The 14,349-nt window shown below is 40.3% G+C and overlaps 1 protein-coding gene across 1 annotated transcript in view; it reads right to left on the bottom strand.

The window, feature by feature from the left end:
- CACNA2D3 (calcium voltage-gated channel auxiliary subunit alpha2delta 3) overlaps positions 1-502 on the bottom strand; it is a 457,404-nt gene extending 456,902 nt beyond the window's left edge. Inside the window, exon 1 of the mRNA XM_054215897.1 lies at positions 384-502. Within this exon, the coding sequence (XP_054071872.1) occupies positions 384-502 (119 nt within the window). The remainder of the gene's footprint in view (positions 1-383) is intronic.
- Between the last annotated feature and the right edge of the window lie 13,847 nt (positions 503-14,349).

The following is a 14,349-nucleotide window of genomic DNA, read 5'->3' as shown; positions in this document are numbered from 1 at the left end:
AAATTTAAAGAATCGACTTGTACAGAAACATGCTTTGGCATAATACAACATATATCCATTTAAAGGAAAGAAGCAGATAAAATGGCAGAACAGTTCCAAATGATAAATTCTCACATGAGAAGTTAATATAACAGCATCAACTTCAGCAAATACAAACACTTAAGTTAAGACTCTGCGTCCACAATACTCCACCGACACATGGTCCTACAATGAAATTAAAGTAGTGCTAAGCGCGTTAGAGACTATCACTTTAAACACAGCTGACAGAGAAGCAAAGGTGCCTTGAACAGTCAAATATCCGCAATATAAAGAGATAAGAACTTGAGCAGTCAAGTTCTCATCCTTGAACATGGTCCTGAGAGCAATAGCATGAAAGCACTTACACAGACAAGGGGATCTGCTGCTCCGATCCAACCACATCCACTAAGGCTGTGTTAAAAGCTGTCCAGAAGATAAAGAAAAAACCCCAAAAAGCCCGAAAAAGATTCAGATTCTCCAGCATTGTGCCTCTCTGTGCCTGGAAAGATTTGGGGAAATTCAAGTAAAGCTGAATTCAGCAGCAGTGGGGTTTTGCTTCTAAAGCCTCTTTCCCCACCCTTACCCCCTCCACTAGAACAACACTGGAAGAAATCACAGCTCCATCCTCATCCCTCCAAAGAATGAGACCCTTCTCTGCGTAATGGAAGGAGAGGACCAGAAGCGAAGCTCTAATGACTTGAAAACTATTGTGTCCCTGGTAACAGCAAAGCGTTTTCCAGCACTACTGCAGCCACTTGCATGTAGTTCTTTACAACTCCGCAGTCAGCAGTGTGCTGGAGTTACTTCAGTGACCTACTGCTGCTCCAAAGTGCCCTTAGCAGCAAGAAAGCAGACTATTGATTCCAACTGGGGAGGCTGTCTTCTTGCAATTACTGCTCACTTTGCAAATGGAAAGCTGCCGAGAGTTCTCCTTTCCCTCGCCGGTAACCTCCAGCCTTCATCCCAGATCAAGTCAGCCAGTGCATTGGTTCAGCGGAGCGGGAGCAGCAGCCTTTTAACGGGATAGCGCGGAGACAGAGAGGCAGGCACAGGAGGAGCTGGACCAGAGGGAGGGTGCCTCTGGATGGCAAAAAGCAGAGAAAGTCTAGAGGAGCTGAAAGTGTAGTTGAGCCCTTCCAGGAAGGCGAGGAGAGAGCGCTGCACATTGCCGGGGGCTGAGCTAGGGAGGGCTCGGCGGGGCTGGCAGGGGAGGGGGGTGGAGGGGGGCCGTGCACACCCACCGGAGACCCGGCCAATTCAGGCAGGGCACCGCCGCATGACAAGCATCTGTCACACAGCCCGGAGAGGCGACGGACGGACGGAGCTCAGCTCTTCGCGCCGAGGGCGCCCAGCATCCCGGCCGCCGAGCCGCACCGAGCAGGGCGCCGGCAGAGGGAAGGAGGAGAGGAGCGATCCCCGCCGCGGCAGCATCGCTGGTGAGCGGGAGCAGCGGGTTCCCGGAGCCAGCCCCGGCTTTAGGGCAGGCTCGCACATTTGGTTGAGGCATATAGAGCACGTCCTTGTGCATAAAAAGGCAGGTTTGCTGCTTCCTCCCACGCCTGAGCGCTGCAGCGAGGCACTATCCGAGAGATCGGGACTAGCAAAGGCTTATGAATGAAAAGAAATGCAGCATAAGTAAATCAATGCGGGCTAACGGACTCCAGCCTATGAATAAATTATTAATTTGTGCTCATAGAAGAATCCTCTTGGTATTGCAAACATAAGATTACAAGCTCCTCCACGGAGAGAGCAACGTGGGGAGCAGGAGGGATTGGTCCAGGTATTTTTGTTGTTGCATTTTAAAATCTACCCTCCCTCCTTTTGCTTTTATTCTTCTCCTTCTGCTTGTTTCTCACCTTCTTTTCCACTAAATGCACAGACTTAAAATAGCAATTGAACTTTAATGTAAATAAGTATGGCGAGACCTGGAGATGATCTGAGCATGGGCTGAGTCATCCTTGCATCATACAATATAGCTCCAGTGCCCGCTCCAAAATCCTGGTTTCTTCCCTCTGTAGTTAGAATTCACACCTCAAAATATTCAGTCTGCCTTTGTATACTGTTCTTATCTTAACAATTTCTGTCTTGAAGCTAGATATGTAGTACCGGTATTTTTTCCACATTAACATTTCTAAGAGCACTGAACAGTTTGCTTTAAATATCAAAACCTCTATTCAACACCTGGCTGACAAAAGCTTTCTGCTTTCTCAGAAGAAACTAGAAGTTTAAAGACAGAAAGACTACCTCAGGGAAACTGCAGAACAGCGTAGCCTGGTACGCTGCAACTTTCACCACCCGCTGGCTGTCCCCACCAGGAACAGTAAATAGATCGTATTTCTGTCTGTACTATTACTTTCATATGAAGACAATAATGAGAGTTTTGTTAAAAGGGACACATTTTGTGTATTAATCAACCATTTTGGAAGTCCTATTATCTATGCTGTTCCTGTGAATTTTCAAAGCAGTGTTTTAAATAGGCTGCCATGTCACCAGGTGTTCAGCCTACCTACAGGCAGAAATGTAAAAATGCACATGGCTGACTAACCGTATACAATGAATTATGTGCCCCCTTGAACATATTCTATAAACAAAAGTATCTTTTCAAAACTAGGAATGAAACAGGAATTGTGGACTGTCTCACTACTTGTGCCGTTTAGCTTTTTTACATGCTAAACAGAGAGATTCATAAGGCTATTTTTGTGGAACCCAAACTTCGTTTTTACATTCACAACAATTCTTACCTGCTTCAAGTCAACACAGGGCACTGGTGGCAAGTAGCAGCTAACTTCATTCTTCAAAGAATTACTGTAAACCCTAGAAACTTTTTGAAAGCACATACAATGTGCCTGTGTTCAATAGGCCTGAGAAATTTAACATGTATTAAAACCATCCCTAATTATTGGCAAGAAAAGATGATAAAAGTCACATGTCAAACCTTGACTTTTTTTAACATTCATTATGCATTCAATACCACATCAGATCTACAACGTATGCGTTTGGCATGTATAACTGGGCACTCACATTTGTTTAATATAGAAATCCTATTTCTACTATCGCTAGTCTCAGGAAAAAAAAATTCACTTGAAAAAGAAATTTCTACTTGACAGTACAAGTATGGACACCTCCTTTTGTGTTAGCAAACACTTGTATGCATTATGCCATAGAGCGCTTTCAGCATCTCTCATTAATGCACAGTGGTTCATGCAGTTATTTGCTTCCTCTTGATAATTCGGTGAATGGAAAGCGAGCCTATACTGTAACAGTGCTTTAACACATACAAACCATACATATAAACACCACCACTTTCCATCAAGCTACTGTATCCTGGCCTGACCACTACTGACTATTTCTGCTCTGCAGATCTCGCTGCAGTCAAGACCCCGGTTCAAAACTAATGTTACCATATCCCCCATGCTGCCCTGGTGAGGAGGATGCAGAAACTTTCCCTCAGTGGGTTTGCATTAAGGACCAAAAAAATAAATAGACAAAAAGCAGTGCTAAGATCTGCTGAAAGGTTCAAGTCTTTTATACTGGGGATATAGCAGCGTGCTTCATTATTTGGTGTCCTGGAGCAGCCAGCAGAAAGCTAAGTCTCAAAGAAGCACAGCAGTGAGTTTATATTTTGGACGTAACGTGACATTTCTATCATACCCTGTTATGGACAACTGCCGAATCTGGAAGAATCTGTAACTGCTGGTCCCACTAGAAAAACGCACATGCAGATAACTGACCAGAGAAGGAAAACGTTTATGCACTTAGCAAGTTTACATTCTCAAACCAAAGTGCATCTTAGCAGCAAGTGCAGGTAAGTTATTACATGCCTGTGCTCGCAGCAGCAGAGCTCCCCATACAAGCGTATTAAGTTGGATCGCCCGCCCCCGCATTTTTAAGGGATAAAAATGGCATCTAATCTCCTGCTGTGTCTTTGATGATCAAGTACAATGGCGCATTTTAGTATCTCACAGAAAATGAAAGAAGGTGTTTTCCCCATGAAAGCAGAAATAAAATTTGGACACGCAAGTCATCAAGTGTTGTAACAGAAAGTCACAGGCACTGTCACAGACAGCTGATGAATCCCCAAAGCTTTTGCAGTGGACCGTATTCAGGCAAATAACCAAGGGACTGGGGGGAAAACAAACAACAACAACAAAAAAACCAAACCCCACACAAAAAAACCCAACCAAATCAAAAAACCCCCACCAGGTCAAGGGCAAAGGGTAAGACGAAACATGACACAAAGGCTGAAGTACAGAACACAGACTAAGGGAAAGTCCTGTACATAAATACTTACAGTAACTTTACCTGACAAATTAATCCCATTGTTCTTTCCTTTGTCTACCTCCAGATATATTTACACTTATGAAAGGGTGCAGGAACAGGGTCACATTTCTATCATCAGCGCATACTTTGAGGTCTTCTGATAAGATACATATCAAGCCGTAATAAAAAAAATAAATTAAAAAAAAAAGTCAATCGAGCGGCATAGAGAGAAGAGAACATATGGTGCAAGGGAGAAGAGTAGGAGGAAATGATATAATTAACACAAATGTTTATTGTATTTCTTTTTTCAGCTGCTTATCTACAATGAGTTCTAAACAGAGGAAAAAATGCAGAAGGCTAAAGTGCTAAAAGCCTTGCTGAAGATGCAAGCCACCTCCAAAAAAAAGGAAATACGTCAGTTTATCTATATTCCACATATATTAGAAGATTCAGATACTGCAAAAATAGACAAGTCCTAACTACACTGCATGATGTGGCGTTAATACTTGCTTTGTAGTATATTCCTCAGCAGTTCTAAATACTGAGATTATATAATCCTCAAATGTGTTCTCCACAGTGCCTTTTTTTGGTTCAAAGATTAAAATGCCCCTTCCCCTCCCTTTTCCCTTGTTTGAAATACTTCTCTTAAAAAGTGATCCCTTAAATAAAGGTAGTGGGAAGGCAAAAAAGGGGCAGAAGTGAAGGGATATAGCCACCTCATGCAATAAACAATTTAATATAATATTCTGTATTGAAAATCCTTCCAGCCTTCAACAATTGTATGCAACTTTTCCCTTACTTCTCTGCAAGTATTATATTTCACATACACTTACACATAGAAAATGAAAACAGGAGAAGTAGAGGGATAACAAAAACCTTCTCAGCTTCACAAAGCACTTTGAGATTGTCAGATGAAAGGCAAAATCTAACATTCACGATTTATTATTTGGCAACAACCCAACAGTGGAAGGATTCATCAAGTAGTGTTTGCATGCGGTGAGAACACAGGCTTACTCGTTTCAAGTGAGCTGTACATCTAAGAAAGAGCAAGAGACTGCGCATTAGACCTATTCTGTAGAGACTTAACATATGTACAGGTATTCTTCGAATTTTATGAAGGTCCCATGTGTATAAATCTAAGTGTTTCATTGGTACGGGAATGCCTAGTTATTGACCAATTCCAACCCACTTACAGAGACTGAGGTCAAGTAACATTACTCACTGGATTAAATGAACACAATTTCACATAATGGGCATGAGCTAGTGACTTGTAGAAATAAAAATACCGCAAAAAATTCTAAGCCATGCCTGTATTTTGTAGGCAACTTGGCAATATTATCATCTTGTTTGTGTATACTGTTCAGGTCAAATCAAACGCTAATATTTCAGTTCATGAGAATATTAAGCGTATATGCAACCTACGTTTACATATACTGAAAAATCAGGTACATGAAAACAAATACAATCTCTAAAGATAGAAAGAAAAAAACGCCCTAATATACACTCACAATTAATATGTTGTAAGTACAGCATTTTAGGTTACTGTCACGTTATCTATAGCACACTTCAACACCAAATAAACCTCACAGTTTGCCATAAACCCCCCAAGGAATGCATGGTTAATTTAGCTTCTACAAAGCCTATGTTCAGCTGGCTTTAGCATCTCCACAAGGAGTTAAAATGTAAAAGAGCAAAGCATTATCACATCCCAGCCTATGAGAGCTCACACTGCATGGTAAGCTGGAGTGCTTTAAGCTAATGATGTTTATAGCTAACCAAATCCAATTTCAGCAGTCCACTGTAGCTCGAGTCTGTTAGTGCCATTTTACATAAGCTTCATTTATTTTGAATTTTCAACTATTAAGACAAAGTCCACATTTGGCTTCTTTCGAGTGCCATGCTAGGAAATGAACTCTTTTCTAAGGAAATAAATTACCTTTTTACTCCCAAGGCTAGTGCTAGGTTGTAAATGTTAATGCTTTCAATGCATTCAAAATACTTGAAAACGGAAAACAGAACTTAAAAATGAGAAACTGTAACTGACAGCTCTAACATAACGGACAGAATACTGTAGAAACAACCAAACCTAGCATTCTTCCTCTGATGATACAAATGAAGAGTACAGGTCACAACGTATTTAAGTGCTAACCCATTGCTGCCTACACACTAAAATGAAACCTCTAGTCGTATCTATAATGGCCTGTGAATGCTCCCCCAAACCTTGCGAATTCCTCAGAGCCACTTTAAGGTTATCCTTGTCAAAGCCCAAAATACGCATTTCAAAGGTTATGGAAAGCATTACTTTTGCTTCAGATCTTGGCAGGATTAGTGACACTGGGTACCCAAAATGATGTATTTGAGGGGGGAGAAAGAGGGGAAGTAGTACTGAGCAGACTCTCTCGGAGGAGAGGTCCTTTTGCATCACTAGACGAAGCGTCATCTATTGACCCACTGTTATCAGTGAGGTTAAATTTCCGACCATGCAGCTGAAAGCAATCTGCAAACTTTAGACTAATAACTATTTTCAAAATACTGTCCTTATTGCAAAGTTGAAAATATAGCTTTTGATCCAAGAAACAGTGCTATGTCAAGTAATTATGTAAAGCTATTAGGTACTTCAGAGGCCTATAATTCTGTCGCTCTCCAATTAATTCCTGCATCACAAGTATGAATTTTGAGGTAGAAATGTGACTTTTCTGAATTCTTGAGTATCAGGTCAAGAAACTGGTAGTTTAGGCAGCATAGTGCTGCTTATGAGATGTTACAGAAAATGAATTTTGTGTAATTCTATGGCAGCAGTTGCTAACCTGTGATCTATTTCTGCTCTATCACTTTGGTGAGCCTGATTTATTTATCATGAACATTGACTGACGCTGAAAACCAAAGTTACCTAAAAAGGCTATTGGAATTGGCATATATTAAAAAGTAAACACATTATGGTAATGAATTCCAGTATCTTGTTATATTAAAAAAATAATACATCAACATAAGAAAGAGTCCTGAAGAGGGAGGATATCAGACTGTCTTAAATATCTGATCACAACTGCACAGTAAGACCACCAGGAATTATCAAAAGGCAAACAGGTTTCAGTAAGACTAAGATAATATTAGGAAGTACTAAATACATTTCTTAGCTTTTCAGAGTTTAAAATTGATTTTTTTAACTTCAAAAAGAGCATAAGCAATTCATTAATTGTCTTAAGGCCACAACAGCAACCTGATAAAACCTAGTTAAGACTTGCTGCTGTATGCAAATCAAGTTTTGCCTCTTCAGCGGTTACTGTTACTTTGGGTAAGAACCAAATTTAAGATTGCATTTTTTGCCACCAATGCAAGTGGCTACTTGTTCTAGTGAACATTAGTTGAAACCTTGCTGCCTGCAAACAGATGAAACACTATTATCAGGGCATTCCTACGATACCCTAAATCAGTGGAAAAAAAGTGGATTTGGGCATAATGAGTAACTCCAGCATCACATAGAATAATACCCTACCACAGAAAAAAAATTCAAGATAGTCTCTTACTCCAGGGTTTCAAATTCTGACTTGTGTACAGTTCTATTTTAATAACATAGCTTGACATTACATACCATGCAAAGCTCAGGCTTCACCTGCTGAAGAACAGCAGATTTACTAGGTTGTTGTGGTTTTTTAAAATACATTAAAGCATGATTATGCTTAAAAGATGCAAAGTAAAAGCAAAATTTATACCCAAAAATATACTAATAACTGTCAGGTAAAATATTTACCAGAGCATGCATTTCTATTTTACAGGCTGTTAATCCATCATAATGTCACTATCATCGCAAAAGACACACTCGTACTGCTACGCTCATTACTTTTTAATGTATCACTCCATTTTAAACACTAAGACTAACAAGTTCAGGCCGTAATATAGCCACCCTTCCTATGACTGACAAAAAGTAAACCCCATCCACAAATGCCACTATGATTCTACTTATAAGCAACCAATATTAGATAGACTGTAAAAAATACAGAAAAAGCAGCAAAATTCTGAGGCAAACTTGTTATTACTTGGTGTTATGCCACTCCAATGCTTTGGTTTACTTTTTTTGTTTGGTTGGTTTTGTGTGTCTTAAAAACACTTTTGCTTAATCTCCAATTTGTTAATAAAAAGGGGACTAATACACTAAATTTAGATAATGGATTCAATGATATTTGATCAAAGGCCAGTGACACCACCCCTTAACACAAATGCAATGTTTTGTTAATAAATAACATACACCATTTATCAAGAACCTCTTAAATAAGCATAACAAAAGGTTTGTAAGGTTCGTGCAGTGCAGTTCAGCCCTCTATCTCTCAAACATTACTAGAAATAACTGTCCCCATTTTAATGGATGATGAACTTCTTAACTTTCCCCAAACTGGTATTTTTGGAATTAGCAACGGGCTGCTGGAAAAAATTCACAGGACATCTTGTCAACGTTTCACAGGAAAGCTTAAGAAATATATCAGACCCCAAGCGCTTCTCAGCGTCACACAACCTGATACATAATTTGGTACTTGAAAACCAAGGCTCCCTATTTTTCCTCTAATACATTTATTGCCCCACCATCTTTTTTTTCTGCAAACCCATTGCTATGTGTCTTTACCTTCAGTTCTCACCTTCATCTATCGCAGGTCCCACTTTTCCAGGCAACAGAACGGTACTGCCCATTTTCTCACAAAAGCGTATAAGATTCCCTAAACAGTTTTCTGACTTCTCTGATCCCTAAATTCAATACTTCCATACTCCTTTCTAAATGTAGTAAAGGCTGTTTCATTCTACATACCCTTCCAACTCATGCAGTCTGCTGCCCATAGACTTACTGCTCGAGAAGAGAAAGTCATCTAAATCACAGCCTATGCTCAATTCTATCTAAAATTACCATAAATCCAAACTGCAGAAGCTGCTCAGCCTCCAGAACAGGAGGTGTCAGCAATGCATGAAAAAGCCTTCTTTATAAGGTACCCTGTGCTCATCTGACACTTGCCTAGTAATCGAGTGGTAAAGCTGCAAGCTCATAGGAGTACCTATTACCATCCATCACCAAACGAGACCACTGACCCACTCATCAGTGCGCTGCTAATTCGCTTTGGTTTTATTTCTCACCAGGGAATCTCCACCCGAGGTGTCATCTACTTACACTGTTTAAAACTCTCCTCCCAAGCAGCTGTTCTAGGAAACTCCTTACTTTGTTTCAAGCTTTAAGAACTAAAGTGAGATCTTTTTAGCTGCCAAAGGAAAGCAATACTGTGAGCTTTTTGTTGTTAAGGAAAAGAATTAATAGTTATCACTGCAAGACTTCAATAGAACTTCTTATTAACAGGTTTGTGGTAGTAATCAGAGAGAGAAGATAGCTGCATTTTGGAGATGCTTCGTATCTACCTATTTTCACAGAACGTGTTAACCAATACACATACTTCAGTGCATTTTTATTGCAGATACCTTTGTAATCGCAGCAATGGATTTGATTGGTTATCACTTCCTAGATTCAGAACAAGAAAACCTATGAGGAGATTAAAGCAGCACAAGACATTCACATTCTATACAAGTTTATATAATGGTTGAATATGAGAAATCATTGGTAAGTCAGCATTCTTGCTGGTGTGTTTTATCAGGATGCTGCACCATGCCCTACAAAGCTGGTGCCATTCCCTCACTTCCAGATAATGAGTCTCCAAGCTACTCAGTCCCGATGCAAACATTGCATTCCTAAGTCAGCTTCTCCCCATACAAACTGTGCTTCCTACGCATAAGAGAGGGAGTAATATTTGGAATTACTAGTTCTCCTATTCTTGCACCTACCCTGCCAAGAAGTGACTAAAACTAAGTTTTAGGGAAGGATAGAAAAGCATATATATGTGTATATATGGAGAGAGATACATGTCTGTCTATGTATCTGTGTACATACACATAGCACCGAGCGTAAGAGATTGGGGAGAAAAAAGTTACGACTAAATGCCTTTTCTGGACATTTACTTTAGTCCAACAGAAGTTATTCACATCAATAAAACCATAACTGGAAATTCTGGTATTGCATTTGTTATAAAGCTACTGGACCTATTCTGGTTAAGCTATTGCTTAATCAAATTGCACCTAGGCAAAGACAGACAGCCATGGCACACAGCTGAGAAGCTGCAAATTGCTGAAGAAGTAAGTTCCCCAAAAATCAGGTAAACAAAATGCTTCCAACAATTTCCTGAGACAACATTTAAAGTTATCCTGGATATAATCAGCACATGCCCAGCCTTTAACGAACCGATGCATATAGCCAACACAATTCTTTAGCAAAGCTGAACAGCTCTTTCATACTACCCTGGGTAACATCTGATACCGCAGTTCCGTTGCCAGGGAAAAGCAGCACTCCCCAACGGCAGGCACTTCGAGCAGCACTTCTCAGAGCAGCAGTTACTGCTTCAGGAAACAGGCAAGACCAGGGAGCTGCAAGAGTTGAAGATGACACAAGTCATCTTTCTGGGCATCTTGCCTTTAATGTATTACCGAGAGAACTGGCAGTTTACGTTTTTAAGAATTGTAGATGAAGTGACTAAGGATATATTTGGAAAAACTAGTGTCCTAATTGACCTTATTTACCACAATTGGCACGGTATGCACCACCCAGCATACTGCCACCCCCATCCGGAGAGTGAAATACAGTGCGCACACACACTCTTCAAGAATACAAATTGCCAACGGGGAAAAGTAATAATCTCAAGGCTTGCATCATTTCACAGCCGAGTTGTTTGAAGACAGGCTAGCCATTACATAAAGCAGCTGTGTTATCTGGCTTTTCCGTTCATTCATTTATAGACTCGAGCCGTTTTTCTAAGTCAGTTGAAACTATTCTCCTCATTACAGGTTTTTGTTCAATATGCAAGGAACTTAGCTATAGCAAAAAAAACCACAGAGGCTTCCGTTCTGTATATGTCAATATTTTAGAGACTTTGTTAAACTGGAAGCTTGTTCGGGTCTTCCAGATACGTTACGGTATTGGCTGGAATTCACCACGACACAACAGAAAGATCTGTCTTCGCAAGCTTGTGCAACCTTCCATTTCACAGAGCTGACTAACAGTATGTCATTGTGCCCCTTGGTGTTATTGAACCACGTAAGGAGCAAAGACACTATCCTTTATTTGCAAAACAGAATAATCCAACAGTAATGAAAAAGCAAGTTTTCACACATTTAGTTTTCAGTGCCCAGAAACAAGGGGCGTGCTACATTATTCCAAGTAGAAAAGCTTCACAAAAACACTGCAATCTGAGGAATGAGTGTTGCCAGGTGTTTTTTCATTTGGCTGAGGCTTTTTTTGCATGCCAGCATGCAAAACTTGGGCAGAAAGCTGCCATTAAATATGAGAAGAAATTTAAAACCGTATTGTCAGACACACACACAAAAAATCATTATCTCAGGTTAACCAGGATATCTTTTTAGTTCTTTAATATTTCATTCTTCACGATCCTTCACCAACAGAAGACCTGCTTACATTTTTTGAACTGGAATGCAGTGCTATTACTATTTTGAAATATTTGTTGATATCTCTGTACCAGTACTAACATACACAGATAGGGAAAGAAATACTTGAAATAAACCCTATAAAGTTCAGGATTTAGGAGGAAGCTTCCTATGTTTTAGGCATCGTTCTGGTATTACCACAAACAACTGTGCCTTTTCACTTTAATTTGTGCTCTTCTCCATCACATCTTCTTAACCCTCCGTTCTCTTTCCCTTTGTTTAGGGCATTACGCGTCTCTTTTTTAAATCCCGCTCCGTTCACCTTCCATGATCTAGATGCTTAAAAAAAACAAATAAAGAAAAAGAACAACACAGTCTATCACACCAAATAGCCCTTTGGTTGGTCTTGTGGCCTGCCATCACTGCTGAATCAGCATTTCTAAATATTTAAAAGCATCATCTCCTTTCAGTGTCTAAGAATTTTTCTACTGAACCACTGAGCTTCTTGGAAAAAAACTGGGAAGTCCGCGATGAAAGGACCCTTCCCCCGTCTCCCCCCAGCAGTAGGTGGTTATATGTTTGAAAAGTCAGGATTGTTCTCTCCAAGTCAGTCCAATTTACAATAAAACGTTCTAAGTTGCATGCTTAGAAGCCCTGCTCCTAATGGACACTGTTAGATTGTTTTAAAAAACAGTATTCTACGTAGGAGAAAAATATTCTGCAAAATCCATTACTACTCCATAAAAGTCTCATACAGAGGTATTTACATAATGAACTGCAATTACTCACATTATATTTATCTAGTGAAGAATGAACCTATTGTGTGCAGTGAAACATATCTGTTCTGCACTAATACGCGCACACAGTAAGTTACCTAGTGAAATAACACATCAGTCACAGGTTAACTCTAAGCCCGCATCCATATAGTGCCATTTCCAGTTCATTAAAGAAAAACAGCTGCAGAATCTGCAGTTGTGCCAGACTGTCAAGGCTCAGCAAGAGGTTAGGAAGAGATGTGCAGTGAGCTTGCCAGTTGTTTGTCGTGGGCAGAGAAACTCTTTCTGTTGAAAGTGCCGTGACAATGACCATTGCAGGCTGTAAAGATAATGCAAGCACTGTAAATACACCTCCACTGGAGCAGAGCCCTCAGCTCCCGGCTAACAGGCATTATGATCTATAAATAGCACCACAGTGATAGTTGGAGTAGCAATCCACCAATTGCTGAATCCAAACCCTGCCAGCAGAAGTTATTTTCGTTGCTGACACCACAAGCCTGCATACGTAATTTAAAATTTAATGATAACTTGACAGTGAAAGAGCCTGCTCTTCTTAGTTCGAAGTTCACAGGCTAAGGCTGGGTGAGCCTTTTGTTAGCACGTATGCAACATTCAAAAACGCACATAAAATCTGTTGGCAAGCTGGACCTTGATTTCTGGATCGGGAGGAATTTGATCAATTTTTGCATGCATCTGAACATTGTCAGAATTAGGTATGCACACTTTTACTCTACTTTGGACTTCTAATAGTACATTCATAAATAAAGAATCATTCACTAGGGAGTACATGCAGATCAGATGCGGTTCCCTCTGTACTGCATCTTTAAGCGTTTCTCCTCAAAAGAAAATATTGGGAGACTATGAAATCCCTTCATTTTACTTGTCAGAATGAGACTGCACTTAAGTGCTCCAATAAAACAATAATCAAGCCACCATTAGCCTGAAAAGCAACAACCAGATACGTTTAGAGTTTTTGTAGCATTTTTTAATTCTATTCTTTAGTATTAACAAACTCCATCATTTAGCACTAATTTTCCTCTACAATGGTGTTTTAAAATGACACGATCTTTGCATGGTACCTCCATGTGTGCAGCAGGTCTCCACACATATAAAGACTCTCACACCTTGTTAAAAGAAAAAGTAAGGAAAGAAACTCTCACTTTAACAACTACATGCAACTGCTGTTACAGCATTTCACAGCACTAAGGCACGGCTGCCGAGAGGCGCGCTCTGGGACAGAGGAGGGGAGGAGAGGCAGGTACAGAAGTTAGGCACATGTTGTAGGCCAAAGCAAAGTGGAGTTCAAGCAGCTGTAACCAGGGATCTTTAAACTCAGAAAGTTATGCTGTTAGTTCTATGCACACGTCTCAGCCAAAAGCAAAACTGAAACAAAATATATTGCTACAGCAACCCACCTTTCCCCTTTTCAGTGGTCTTTAGTTTCCCTTTCCATGCTCACCACCACAGCTGGGCAGAGTCAGTGGCTTGGCTCTCCTTGGCACGCCACATGCTGAGCAGGTCCTTTCCCCCAACAATCAGTTTCTCAGATACGTGCTCATCAGCAAGGGCAGGAACTCCACTTACAGCTATGCTTTACCCATCTCATTTCTCTATGGCTCTGTATCTTCAGCTACCCCAATTAGAGAATTTAAGAGATTGATTAAAATATATTGAAATTACCTTCACAGCATCCATTTGAGATTCATAGGAATGTCAGTTTACGGTACCACAGAGCCCATAATCTACTGAACTACAATACAAGATTTCAAATTAGTGACATATTTCCTTCCCCCAGCAGTCCTAAATTTTCAGTGCGAGAGTTTATCTTCACGAT

This window comes from Rissa tridactyla, chromosome 10 (genome assembly GCF_028500815.1).
Source record: "Rissa tridactyla isolate bRisTri1 chromosome 10, bRisTri1.patW.cur.20221130, whole genome shotgun sequence".
NCBI lineage: Eukaryota > Metazoa > Chordata > Aves > Charadriiformes > Laridae > Rissa > Rissa tridactyla.
The sequence above is the reverse complement of the archived record's forward strand: the minus strand, read 5'-3'. Positions and strand labels throughout refer to the sequence as shown.